General features: G+C 39.2%; 1 protein-coding gene and 1 long non-coding RNA gene across 2 annotated transcripts in view; one reads left to right on the top strand and one right to left on the bottom strand.

Moving 5' to 3' along the window:
- LOC124379595 overlaps positions 1-13,839 on the top strand; it is a 62,368-nt gene that overhangs the window by 16,727 nt on the left and 31,802 nt on the right. The gene's annotated exons all lie outside the window — the stretch shown is intronic.
- Positions 1-13,839, bottom strand: part of pth2rb (parathyroid hormone 2 receptor b) — a 38,844-nt gene that overhangs the window by 9,723 nt on the left and 15,282 nt on the right. Inside the window, exons 8-10 of the mRNA XM_046839990.1 lie at positions 11,421-11,481; positions 11,162-11,228; positions 5,677-5,771 (exon numbers count right to left, since the gene is read on the bottom strand). Of these exons, the coding sequence (XP_046695946.1) occupies positions 5,677-5,771; positions 11,162-11,228; positions 11,421-11,481 (223 nt within the window). The remainder of the gene's footprint in view (positions 1-5,676; positions 5,772-11,161; positions 11,229-11,420; positions 11,482-13,839) is intronic.

Consider the following 13,839-nt stretch of genomic DNA (forward strand, 5'->3'; position numbering starts at 1 on the left):
CCCTTTCTTGGCGCACCATTCACACAGATGCAATTTAGTATAACCCATAGATATACCAGCATGGTGAAAGAAAACTGAAGAACCTGGAGGAAATACACATGGACATTGGGATGCAAACCAAAAACCCTGGTTCTTTAATTTTGCAATGCATCTTACTGCACTATTTACTGCACAAAGAACAACTGATTTGGAAAAAAAAACCCTATTGAACTAAATGTTTTTCATTCCTAAACTTGGTCTTCTGTAGTTGGTCCCCCTTTTAAAGCAGGCTGCATTCATTATATTGTAATGAAACACACACACAGAATAGAGAACTGTGTGTAAAATGTGGGAGTTTTGACTAAATGGCATTCACACTTCTTTCACCATCTCATCCATTAGCAAATCGATTGTGTCATTAATGAGGTAATGGCCTTCTCCAGCAACTTGTACTCCAAGCATTGAAGCGTTGTAGCTAGCCCTTGTTAATTCTTTCCGAGAAGTGTCCTTTAAACTATACCGAATCCATAAATGAATGTCGTAACATTCATGGGTCACAATCGAAAATTGATAACCGTTGATGTGTAGTACCACTTACATATTCGTGTAAATATGTACGAAACAGCATTTGAAAATAGTTTGTGGCCACCCTTCCCTTCCCTTTCTTCGACTTGTCTGAGCATGTTAGACTTCACTACACTATAAAGCTACAGGTGGCCAGTCCTCCAATTCTGTAAAGAGTCTCCCCTTATTTTATTATACCCCGCTGAGTGTGGTGGTGTACATTTTATATCTGCTTGTTTAACACGGTCAACGCATGTTAGCTTGTTAGCCAAGCTAGCCTATTTGTTAGCCTAGCCCCCACCTCGACCCCCCCAGTGCTGTTGCTGCATTGTTCCTATGGGTTTGCAGAGTCTGGTTTTCCTTAAAGTTTGGTTATTGGCTCCTGTCTGTTCTGTAGTTTTCTTTCACCTCCATCTAGCCAAGAAAATAGGACCACTAGGGGTTATAGACATATTGTGTACTCTGTTTCTGTCTTCATGTTTTGATCGGATTGACCAAAGATAAAGCCACCACCACCCCGCCCTACAACAAACATGATGAAAAAGATGGGGCTGACGGATATCCAACAGAGCCCTTTTCACATCCCGGTGGGCAGTCATCCTTCTAGCCAATTAGCAGACATAAGAAGGATAGTATGGCTGCTGTAAAATCGGAGAAATTCTTCAAGGCTAAGATTGGCCTGCAAGCTGAGACCTGGTGTTCAAATGCAGTCATTATCACAGTTACACTTGCAGGCTTTTAAAGTTGCCACCCTAAAGATGCGGGTGGTCGAAAGAGGCTTGGGTGGTGCCAAGCAAACTTTGCTAAGCCAAGGCTTTGCTAGTTCAAGGTTTTGATAGGTTTCAAAGGGACAGGCCAAAGCTTAGTCACACCCAAAAAAGAAATCTAGCTATCACACACACACACAGGCTTGTTAGTAGTGTCTGCTCATTTGCTGCTCATATTAGTGCATCTCCTCAAACCAAGACCTCCTGTATGCAGTCTGACTAAAACATTTTACATACTTGAAGTAGTGGACAAAACGGACAAGGTATGGGGCAACTTTTTGCAGAATTTGTTGTGTAATTCTAGTAGTACATATTGATTATCTGCCTGTTGTTGCCTGTTATTGTGTGCCATGGTCTGTCTCTGGACCAGCAAAAATGAGGGCTTAGAATTGATTATTAATGAAGCAATCAAAGCAAACAGATTATTTGGATACCAGCTGGTACAATTGTAAACAGATTGGTACAATCAGTGTATGTCACAGCACCTACTCTCTGAAATCTGCTTCGTGTGACAGGGTTAATCTTTTGGTCGATCAAACACAACTTTGAAACCTAAAGCAATCACAGGAAAGCAGACTCTTTGCATGGAAACTTTAGGATACCACAATATGTTCCAACCCCTAAAAAAAAAAACACCTGCCAACTTCCCACTAACCTAGGGTAATAAAAGCCACACCATTATATCCTGTCCCAGTGCCCAAGGTCTATCCCGTCACCCCTAATCTCCCAAAAAAATTGTCTTGTGGAGCAACATTAAGCATAATGACTGGCAATGGGAAGATTTACAGCTAGAAATATTGCTTGTTGGACAGCAACTACATCAGATTGCTGAGGACAGTGTCAAAAATCCTTATGGAGAGAGATTTGCAGACACATTTGACCTGGTCCCAGGAAGCTGCTGACATCCTGCATAAAGTTTCACCATCAGCATAAAAATGATGGGCCGTCACTGGAAAGTATCTCTCCACAGAAAGCACACGTTAGGAAACTAACAGGAGTGAATTCTTGATGCTGGAAAATACAATCATTGTACCCGGCAAACTGATAAACTTGCATGCAATTAAGTCTTTTATTTGAGCATAAGAGGTTGTTTTGGTAGAAACACCTGGATTTAGGATTCTGCGACGTTTATTCTTTATTTCACAAATAGAAACTATACTACACCTACTCTATAGTGTATATTACAAAGAAGGAACGCTTAATATCTCTGGTTCCTCTTGACATTTTGGATGTTTTGTATATTATGACGTACAGTATCTCGCAAAAGTGAGTGCGTGAGTCACACTTCAGCAACCATTCTATTATATGTTCTCAAGGGAAATACTATAAAAATGGCACGTAGATATATTTTAGTACTCAATGTGCAGCTTGTATAGCAGATCAGATTTACTGTCCTCCAAAATAACTGGCAACAAAAGTGAGTACACCCTCAGTGAACATGTCAAAACTTTGTCCGTTCGGCCCTGTTTGAAAACTTTTGGAATCCACATTTCCCTCAATAAAGCACAGCTGCCCACTACCAGCAGCACTCATGCAGCCTCAGAGCATGATGCTTCAAGCATGGTGGTGGTAGCATCATGCTCTGAGGCTGCATGAGTGCTGCTGGTAGTGGGCAGCTGTGCTTTATTGAGGAAAACTATTTTATTGGTTCTCCTCACCAGGGTGTCGCCACACATGCTGGACACCATCTAAACCAAAAATTTCATTTTAGACTTTCTAGACCACAGGACATGGTTCCAGTGATTCATTCTTTTTAAATCTGTGCTGCTATAGAATCTTCACTAAAATATATCCAAGATTTATTTCTATTGTTCCTTGATAAGATATACCAAAATCAATGGTAAAATGTGAGGGGTGTACTCACTTTTGTGAGAATGTTGATTACTGTAATTTCAAAAAGGCATGCGCTTCCATGTATTTATCATCTATGGAGGAATCACTGACAGGATTTTGTTTTTGTTTTTGCTCTACTACATTTTACAATAGCTTCGTTTTAAGATTGACCGCAAATACAAAGTTCTTTTCTGGGGGTTGTTGTTATAGTTGCCCTCTGGGTTAAATCTGTAATGTGAAAGTGTGCCAATTTGTTACAGAGGAATGTCTTTGGAATTCTGTAAATATGGTGTAAATAAGGGTATCTCGGTCCAAAGAGTTCAGATACAGTTGTACCTTGGAATGGATTGGTACCCTTTTTGAGGTGTCCAATAGAATAGGCCACAAGCTTCCGGTGACCCTGTTATAGAGTAATTGATATCGAAAATAAACGGATGATGGATGATGAACGGATTCAAAGTTTTGTGCTAGAGATATTATTTTGCATAACTTTGAGTAAAAGGTGAAACTGTTCTCTGTGCGCCCGTCTTCCTACGTCGTGTCCAAAGGCAAAGCTGATATCCTTTGTGTACTTTCAAAGAAACGTGTTTCCCACCCCCGCACCGTCTCTAAAGCAATACAGTGCACCTCTGTGAAACGTTAGACACAAATAACCCGAGCTGCATCATCTCTGACTTTATCAGAATGTTCCTTTAGGGTAATGGAGAATATTTACAGATTAGGTATCGGAAGGATGAGTCAATATCCCCTCTATAGGATATTACACTATAGCAATACTATTTTAGGCTTTTTCTAAAACAAGACATATTTAGTTTGCCACTTACATGTACACAATCTGGTGCAATCTAATAGGTAATGTTGCACTTGTTACTTGTAGTTTTGGCGACATTTTGCACGACCGTTCGCTTGTCTACAAATGTGCAAATTGCTAAGAAGAATAAATTACTGCCACACAATAGAGCAAGTCAGGTTCATGTTTTTGCCTTCCACATTTAGTCCCAATTTGCTCTTAGAATTCCCTCCACTCTTCTGGGAAGATGTTCCACCAGATTCTGGAGTGTGCTTATGGATATTTGTGTTCATCAGCCACAAGGGTGTTACGAAAGGCAGGTACTGATGTGGGTAAGGAGACCGGGTCTAGTCAGCGATTCATCCCAAAGGTGTTCAGTAGGGATGAGATCAGAGCTCAAGTAAACCATATCTTCAAGAAGCTCGCTTTGTGCACAGGGGTTGCCATGCTGGAACAGGTTTTGGGTTTCCAAGTTCAAGTGAATACAAAATCTCAATAGAGCGCATCTAAAGACGTCCTGTACAAATGAGTGCTCCAGCGTTGTGGTAACAGTTTGGAAACGAACAACATATAGCAGGAAAGGCCAGGTGACTCAATACTTTTGGCAATATAGTGCAGCAAACACTGTCTAAAGCTACAAGTAGTAATTGATGCCATTTGGCAGAACTTCTCCTTAACAATGTACGATTACTGGACCTCTCAATTTCAGGGCTACTGATCACTGAGCTCCCACTTAACCATAGGCTTTGTGTATGCAATCCAGGAATAAACTTCATTGTAATAGTTTTCCAGTAGCAGTAGTTTAACCTTCTGTAGTACGTCAAGGATGGTTCGAATTGCTCAACAAGTGACTGAAAACATATCCGCACATCTCCAAACCCCCGTCTTCCCCCCCACGTTTTCCCCAATCCGGTTCTCCAAATCAATGTCTCTCATCCTCCCAGATTTCACATCGATTTGGACCACCGGTGAAATGAAACAGTGGCCTGGAATGGCACGGCAGTTTAAAATGAGTTTCGCTCTCAGGCCATCAGCAAGCAGTCGAGTCAAATAAATCAATACATCAAGGTTTCAAAATGCAAAAAAAGAAGAAGAAAGTGCTATGAGATAACCAGAGCAAAGTGGCCGAGACAAAAAATATAGCAAATATAAAAGTATTGTCGACATGATGAATTGTCATTCATGGTTCGTGGATTTTTTTAAATGGTTTTTTTTTTTTGGTGGCTGGAAAAATCTTTCTTCTGTACGCTTCTTTGGATCCGTGTCCATTGTTGAAAGTGCTCTACAAACGCACAAAATGAAACTGAATTGAATTGTGAAGAGTATAATTGATTTGAATTGTTTTTACACAAATTATTCACTTTTAAAATCTAAATTGCCTGGCTGAGAAACTACTCGAATGTGCGTGGGGAAAACGTTCTTTTCTGTTTGTGTGTGGGGGTGGATTTATTTATTTAGTTTGCAGGGTTTTGGATCGCTTTGGGCGAGGGGTTGCTACAAATCAACTTGAAAATATTTAGACTAACCACCTTTTTTTTTTTTTTTTTTTTTTTCCTACCTATTTTTACTATGTTGACCCCCATTCACAAAGCAACGAGGCCTTTTGTACGTAAAATATTTATCATTTAACTCCATTTGCTTTTTTCCTACTTAAATAGTATTATTAATAGTAATACTATTAACAATATTAGTAATAATAATAATAATAGTAGGAGTATTGGTAGTAATAATAATGGCTTTTACCTGTATTGCTTGCGAGTGTCGTATCTGCCGGCATTCGTCTCTCGGATCTTGGTGGCCAGAACGCGCACAATATTCACAAACAGAATAAAGTTCAGCTGCAGGAGGAGAAAAGAAAAAACAGGCAAGAACAATATAAACTTTTGTAAGTGCTCTACTATATAAATGACAAAAAACAACCCACACAAAAAGTCTACAGCTACTCTTGTTCTTCTGGATCATGTAAAGACTCGGCGATATTTTATCCATTAAGCCAATATTGTTTAAAACCACCTTTTGTTTCATCATCTCCCATTAGGGGGCGCCACAGCAGATCATCCGTCTCGATACACCCCCTGTCCTCTACATCTGCCTCTTTCAATCCAAACACCTGCATGTCTTCCCTCACCATATCCATAAACCTCCTCCTTGGCCTTCCTCTTTTCCTCCTTCCTGGTGGCTCCATCCTCAGCGTTCTCCTACCAATATACCCCATGTCCCTCCTCTGCACATGTCCAAACCATCTCAATATTGTTTTAAACCAATCGAGATAAATCGGACGTTCTTTAGTAGTTAATTTAGACCAGCAATGCGCCGAACGTACATGACAATATGGAAAACTATTTTTAAAGACTATAGCTGATATGTTTGCCTGATTTTATCTTATAAAAAAAAAAATATATATATATATATATATATATATATATATATATATATATATATATATATATATATATATATATATATATATATATGACTCATTTGTTTGTGGACACAATAAAATGATTGTAGGTGCATTTTTAAACATTTAATTCCATATTTAGTACTCATTCCCTTTGAACCTACAGTACACTCTTTTGGGAAGATGTTCCTATAGGTTTTGTGGGGATTTGTGCTCATTCCAGCACAACCCATGTGAAGCCTATTTTTATGGAGGTGGCTTTGTGCACTGTCATGCTGGGGCAGGTATGGGCCTCTAGGTCAAGTGGATAGGGCAAATTTCAAAGACATCCTGTGGAGCAGTTTGAGGAAGAAGAACATATGGCTGGTCTCCCAATACCTTTGTCCTTATAGTGTAGTTCCCATTATATAAAAGTAACTCTTAAACTGGCTTGTTTTAAAAAAAAAAAAAAAGTTTGGATTGGTATTTTATTGTGAGAATTGATTCTCTCAATCAGTCAAGGGCCCTGAAAGGGGGCCAGCAGTTGTAGGTTGGGGTGGTGCTGGGACTCATGAGACAAAGGACAAAATCCTAACCACTAAGCTGTTATATAACACACTTTATTATGCGTTTCCTGGAGTCGATTTGTTTTCATTAACGGACAATTCCAGTCAGAGTGAGTGAGGAAAGCAGTATTTAATTAAATCCCAATAAAAACAAAAAAACAAAAAAACAGTAGGTCTGTCTTTAAATATAAAAATCTTATAAATCTTAAATCTCAAGGATATGGCAGTTAATTTGGCAAATCAGACAGATTTAATGCTCGTGGAGTCTGAGGGCGACCTTGTGCCACGGAGAACGATGTATATACTACGTATCTCGGTTTATGACTGCTGTGTTGAAATCAACCTCGGGGCGAAATGTCTTCTTTTTCAAATAAATGAAAAAGGTGCCGAGTGCCCACGCAACAACAACTTCACAATCTTCTGAACAGCTGCTCAAAGCCTTCACCACTGTGCCATCTTTTGGAGGCATGACATGGAATTGCTGGCATGGGTGCTCACTTTCTTTTGTGTTTACTTGATAGAAAGGTTTTAGGTTGCAGAGGCATTGGATAACTCAAATCAATCAAGTTCTACCTTTCCAGAAGGGCAAGGAAATACACTGACCATGAAGCCAATGTGTAAGGGATAATCCACATCCACATTTTTAAGAAGGTTCGATCCATTTTAAAACTCCTATCTGCTCATGACGGTTGTAAGAATTGGGTATTTGAGTTACTGTTGGCTCAAACCATTCTCGTTATTCTTTTGACTTCTTTTATTTGCCCCCACAGAGCTATTGATTTTATGAGGTTTCAAAACAAAGCTCATTTGTGCCCACTCAGGTTCAACCAAAATTAGCTCTTACATGATCAAGAATTTAGAATCTCCCTTTCAGATGTACCTTTTCAAAGAATTGTTCTTGATGCTGTATAGATCTTCCAAATTTGTTTGCGTGACCTAGGTAACCGTGAACTAGGTCTTACCACGAGCTAGCTTTTTTTCTTTCAGTTTTTATTTTCCTTATAGTTTCGTCTTGTTTTGATTTAATTAGCATTTGTTCAGTTTGCTGCCTGGTTCGAGCCAGCCAAATTGGGTACAAATTCAACAAGAAGGCCAGTATTTCGAGGCGCATTCAGTGAAAAATAAACGCCTCGCCAAATGTATCACTTATCTCTTGGCAGACACCAAAGCAAACCTTTCTATTAAAAGCTTACTTTGAGAAATGGCAGCTAGTCTGTTTGGGTAATTAGTTAATTAGCAACATATTAAGGATGAGAGAGAGAGAGAGAGAGAGAGAGAGAGACACGAGTCTCTCAATTTAGTTCCCACATAAAACACTCAAAAACAACCATTTCAAGGCTTTCAACAAAGGTTAAGTGATTTATTTATTTGTATTTATTTAAACAATGTTCTTGATGTGCTAAATTAATTGGACATTATTTGATTCCTTGGGCACTCCTAAGGTAAAAAAAAATCACAGGAATAGGTCCTATTTATCGTGTTCCTGTTTTTATCTGCTTGACCATACAAATTTGTGGCAGGGAAAAGAACAGAAGGAAGCCTCTTCTGAAGCTGGCTCTCAAGAAAGCCTGCGAAAGGTTTGCTGAAGATGACCTGTCCAAGAGCATGAATTACTGGAAACATGTCCTGTGGTCTGATGAGACTAAGATAAACTTGCTTGGCTCAGGTGGTGACCCTCTAGTGAGGAGTACCAAGAAAATTGTTTCTTGCCTACAGTCAAGCATGGTGGTGGTAGCATCATGGTCTGAGGATGCATGAGTGCTGCTGGTACCGGGGAGCTGTGGTTCATTGAGGGGAATCATGGATTCCAACATCTACTGTGACACTCTGCAGCATGATGCCCACCCTTCATAAACTGTGCTGAACGGCAGTTTTCCAACATAACGACCCCAAACAGAATTAGTGGAAAAGAAACCCAGCAACAATCTGTGCAGCTCTGGTGAATTCCATGCCCAGGAAGATTAATGCAGTTCTACATAACAATGGTGCTGCATGTTGTTATTAACAGTAAATCTGTACTGTTATACAAGCTGCACATTGACTACTCTAACCATGCTAGAGCCCATTTTTTCCCCCTCTCATCTCACCAGTGGTGGACGAAGTACAGAAACCATGTACTATACATGAGTTAGAGATGCACTGAAAAATGACTCCAGTAAAACTGCTCCCTTTAAACGTTCACTTGAGTAAAAGTACAAAAGTATTTTGACTTTAAATGTACTTAAGTATCCAACGTAATACGATTTATTATGGCTATAATTTTCCTATTATCACCTTTGTCATAAGACTCTATCAACTCAGTGTATGTGAAAAGACTGTATCTCTCAGCACAAATCTATTAATAGAATGATACGAGTCAAACACTGATCTCTATTAAAATCTATCATGAGCCCAAAACTTTGTAGCTGAACAATTTCCTTTAGATCCAAATAAGAAGGCAATTTCGGTTTAATGTTTATTTGTGTTATTCCTCTCAAAAATGTTCTGCTTGTTGTTGTTCTTGATGCTGAATTGTATGTTGGTGATAAGTAGATACCACCAAACTGCAATCAAAACGAAAAGGGTAGCGCGGTCTGCCCTGTCTTGCTGCGTGTTTGACCAGTTTTTTATCCACTTGTAATTGAAAAAAGAAGCGACTGATTTTGCAAAATGTAGTTGAGTAAAAAGGCCAGATACATGTACATGGAAAATCTACTTATGTCGAGTAAGTATTACATTTACAGTGATACTGTCCACCACTTTTATTATTATTTTTTTTCTCCGTTTTAACCCCATTCACATGTTGGACCGTTTGCTTTTGCTCACATGAAATCTTCCGAAACCATCATCTCTCCAGGGCTTTTTTACAAGACACTGGGTTAATGGGGTACATGTATAGACAGGAACATAGATAGGAAATTCCTGGCCCTCTGACAAAATAATGGCATCCTCTAATGGTCTGAAAACCCTACAGCTGTGCACAGAGATTGAGCTCACGAGGGTGACAATTTTGTGGTTGCATTTTCATTGCTTACTCATTCATTAGCACTCGTTTCAGTTCTCTTTCGGCTTCTGTTCTTTTGTAGTCTTACGGGGATGCGAATCAATGTTAGTCAGGTGCATTACTAGCTTTTGATGAGCGAATCTATTAAACACATGAAAAGGAACTCTCGGTTGCGTGAGAATGATGAACATGTATAAAACCCTGTGAACAGGGAAACGGAGAGGGTCATTTCCCATCAGCCACTGGGCATCATGGGACGCACGTATTCCAGTAACGCATTTGAACGATTATTAGTCTAGAACTAGTACAGTATGAATAACCCAGTGCTTACGTTATACTTTGTCTCCTGTGCCTTTTTGTCTTGCTCAAAGTCAGACAGCTTTCCTCGTTCATGCGTTTTTGCTAGTTTGTTTTTTTGTTTTGTTTTCTCCTTGTACATAATCAATTACATGACAACGTAATACACTTGATCTTGGCAAGGCCCAATATCATGAGCCACATCAAAAGAGGTATATGGAAAAGGCTTTCCCTTCTTGGCCGGCGTAAACAACCCACCTGCCCTCCCCCACTTTAGAAGAGACTTCCTAAGCTAGCTCACTCAGCTAGATGCTATATTAAACCAATCTTGCTAATAATCATTACATAAAGCACTATGTTGCCAGTAAGAGAATGTGTAATAATCAGATTTTTATTTTTTAACCCACTGGGTAATCTTATGCTAGTTATGCTAGCTGTTAAAGATGATTAATGATCTGTATTTGTTAATGATTCTTTTGAACTGGTTGCCTTGCACAAAAAAAAACCCCCAGAAGGTTAGGGGTCCGAAGACATTAAAATGTTTTTTACTGAGCTCCTATTCGCCTATAAAGATTTGTTGATGAAGATCTACAATAATACAGCCAGTTCACAGTATAACTCCATTTCAAACACTTTAGCATTCAAACATGGCCGCCACAGACTCCTCTATATCTTCAAGCTACTCATTAGCCACAATTACACAGGTCTAAACGGTCGAAAACGCTCGATTGCGCTCGTCTGTCATTACCAAGCCTTTGTGTTATTGTTTGCTATGTGAATCTCGATCGGTTTTTGTCTCACGCTTTCTATTCCAGCCCGTTCTCTGACATCTGTTTTGTTAACCACCTCTTGGCCCATTGCCCGTCTCTGATTATGTCTCTAATTTCCAAATTTTGTCCCTTTGCCACCATGTTTGATGAAATTAGCCCAAAGCTAGCTTAACCATTCTGACCTTTTGATCAGCAATAAGTCATCTTACAATTAAACTCGTTCTTTACTCACTCCGATTGCTGTCAGAATAGGGACTTGGTAAATCCACTTAATATTGCCGGCACTCAGTTCCCAGCACCTGTGAGAAGAAAATAGAGTGAACGCTACGAGGAGAAAGTATGAAAGGAAATTCACAATAAAGGGAGCATTTTGCTGCAAACCAGGAATTTATTGGACTTGTGTGAACCTGTGCGCTTTTGTGTGTCTCTGTATACCATTGTGTTCATGTGCATATGCTTCGGTCAGTGTGTTAACGATAATTGATACTCACCGTGCATCTGCCAAAATGGCCCTGACAACAGCCCACGCCGACACAAAGAGGGCAGGGACGCCTGTACAAACCCACACACACACCAATGCAAAGCATCATTATTTACACATCAATAACACACACAACATGTATACACAATGTGATAAAGGACCAACAGGGTCACATTAAATGTGCAATGATCGACAGCTACATTATGGAGCCCTTTTCAACACTCTGATCCGCCTGCAAGATCATTTCATGCCTACTTCCTGATTTCTTTACCATGTAAGCCCAAGCATGCGTTTCAGCAACGTTCACTCCAGTTGTGTACTGCGATTATTCTGTTTTTTGAGCATTCGGCGATCCTCTTTTCTTTATTTGCCAATTTGGCCTTCTTAATCACTTTGACACTGAATTGCGATTTAATATCACATTGCATATGGATCCTATCTCTGATTTAATGCCTCAGCGCCTACGTTTACGTCAAGGTCAGGTGGGAGGTTTTCGAGTTCATGAATATGGAGGGTTACAATGTAGTTTCAATGTGTCAGCATACAGTACTTTACAAAAAGCTTAGAATTTTTGTTTCAGCAGTGGTTTAATGACCGTACATAACTATTTTTCAGGATGTTAAGTAGAATACAACCAGTAAATACGGGAAATTTACTCTCGTATTAACAGAAAAAAAAAAGAATAAAAAAACAGAATAAATGGCTTCTATAGCTGAAAATGGCAAGTACTGTATTTAGTGACCTCCACTTACATTTGAGCAAATGCAGGAACCTGTCTTTCGTAAATGTAAATGAAATGGATTATAATTAATGTAATTTCTAGCACCTGTATTTGTCCTGCTCTTTCAAGTCAAAAAGACTGCTCTGATAAATGCCTATTAAGCCAGGTTTATGAAAGACATGCTCGAGCATTACATCCACATATTGTATGTGTTCAATTCAGCGGAAGCTTGCTAATAAAACCAGCTTTCATTCACATCATTCCATTCAAAAAAAAAGCCAAAGATCACAGAATTCGACAGACTTAAATCCATACTTTTTGTATTAGCAAGACCACTCAACAACGATGCAGGTGGTGGCTAAGACTTTTGTACAATACTGTAACAGTAGACAAGTACAGTATATAGTTATTACTACTTTGTATAAAAGAGGCAGCAGAAGCTTGACTAAAATGGTCAGCGAAGACACTTTTTGGTCTCTTTTGGGGGAAAAAAAGATCAGTCATTTTGATTCAAGATATTAATCTTTTTGCCAAATTTCCAGCACTATTCCTTATTTCTCTTTAGAATATTCTAGATACTGATGCTAAAAAAATCTGTAGATTGTCCAGCCAACAACTATCAGAACAGAAAATGCTGAATTTATGACGACGATATTATTAGTTAGGATTTCGGTTTAAAAAAAGACAGGCGCAATTTTCAAGCTGTCACTATTCAGCCACTGATTTAGAGCTTTGAGGCCCGGAGATGAAAACTGATTCGCCTATGGCACTGGTGACCGCTGAAAACGACAGTATTTTCTCCGTTCAATCAGTGAAATACCTCAAGACACAAAAACTCAAGGTACTAATGGCAGCTTTTAGCCATTTACGAATAGAGTAGCTGTGACCTAGCTCTAAAAAAAGTGCTTTCAGGATGTGTCCAAGGACATCCGGGGGAAAAAAAACGAGACACTGTTGTCAACAATATAAACCTTGGTATGGACTTTTTAAAAACCTGCCAAGAGCAGAACGGGAGATTAGGAACCAGACTGAAGATGTCAGAGATAACGGCAGGCCAAATGTAGTAGACATGATAACTGCGAGAGCCAGGGCTTTAATCTTGTATGGAACTCTGACGATTTGGTTTGATTCTGAGGCAATTTGACTGCCTGAAAATACTGCAAACTGGACCCAAGCGCACAGTCTGCTCATGCCAGAGAGATCTTATTGTAGGCTGGATCCCACACTCATCCTTTTAATTAGCCATTAAAGCTACATTCGGCATTAGTGACTCTATTGACGAGCGAATGGTCATTTAGGAAAAGTGGAGCAACTTTAAAAATCAAACTATGAAGACACACACAGCCTTTAATGTAGCATAAACTTTCCTCAAATTGTTGCTTTTTAATTGTTCAGGCAAAATGTTATAAATTGTCTCTCAAAGTTGTTGGGGTTTTTTTTTGGTCAAAAATTTGTCAGTTGTTTTAAGTGTGGATTTCTTCAATATCGTTCCATTTTTAGGTCACTGTAGCTTGCTAGGTGTTAGCATTTAGCTCAGACATTTTAAAGAGCTTTGTAGCTGGTCAGTTTGTTTGTACATAGAAAGTTGTTGCGGCATTGAAAACATTAACCATTTATAATCGCATAACTTTTTAGAATCGTGTTCATGACCATTTTCCAAAAACTAGCCCGCACTGGGGTAACTTGTAGAACAAGTAAATAAACAAAT

Source organism: Silurus meridionalis, chromosome 26 (assembly GCF_014805685.1).
Source record: "Silurus meridionalis isolate SWU-2019-XX chromosome 26, ASM1480568v1, whole genome shotgun sequence".
NCBI lineage: Eukaryota > Metazoa > Chordata > Actinopteri > Siluriformes > Siluridae > Silurus > Silurus meridionalis.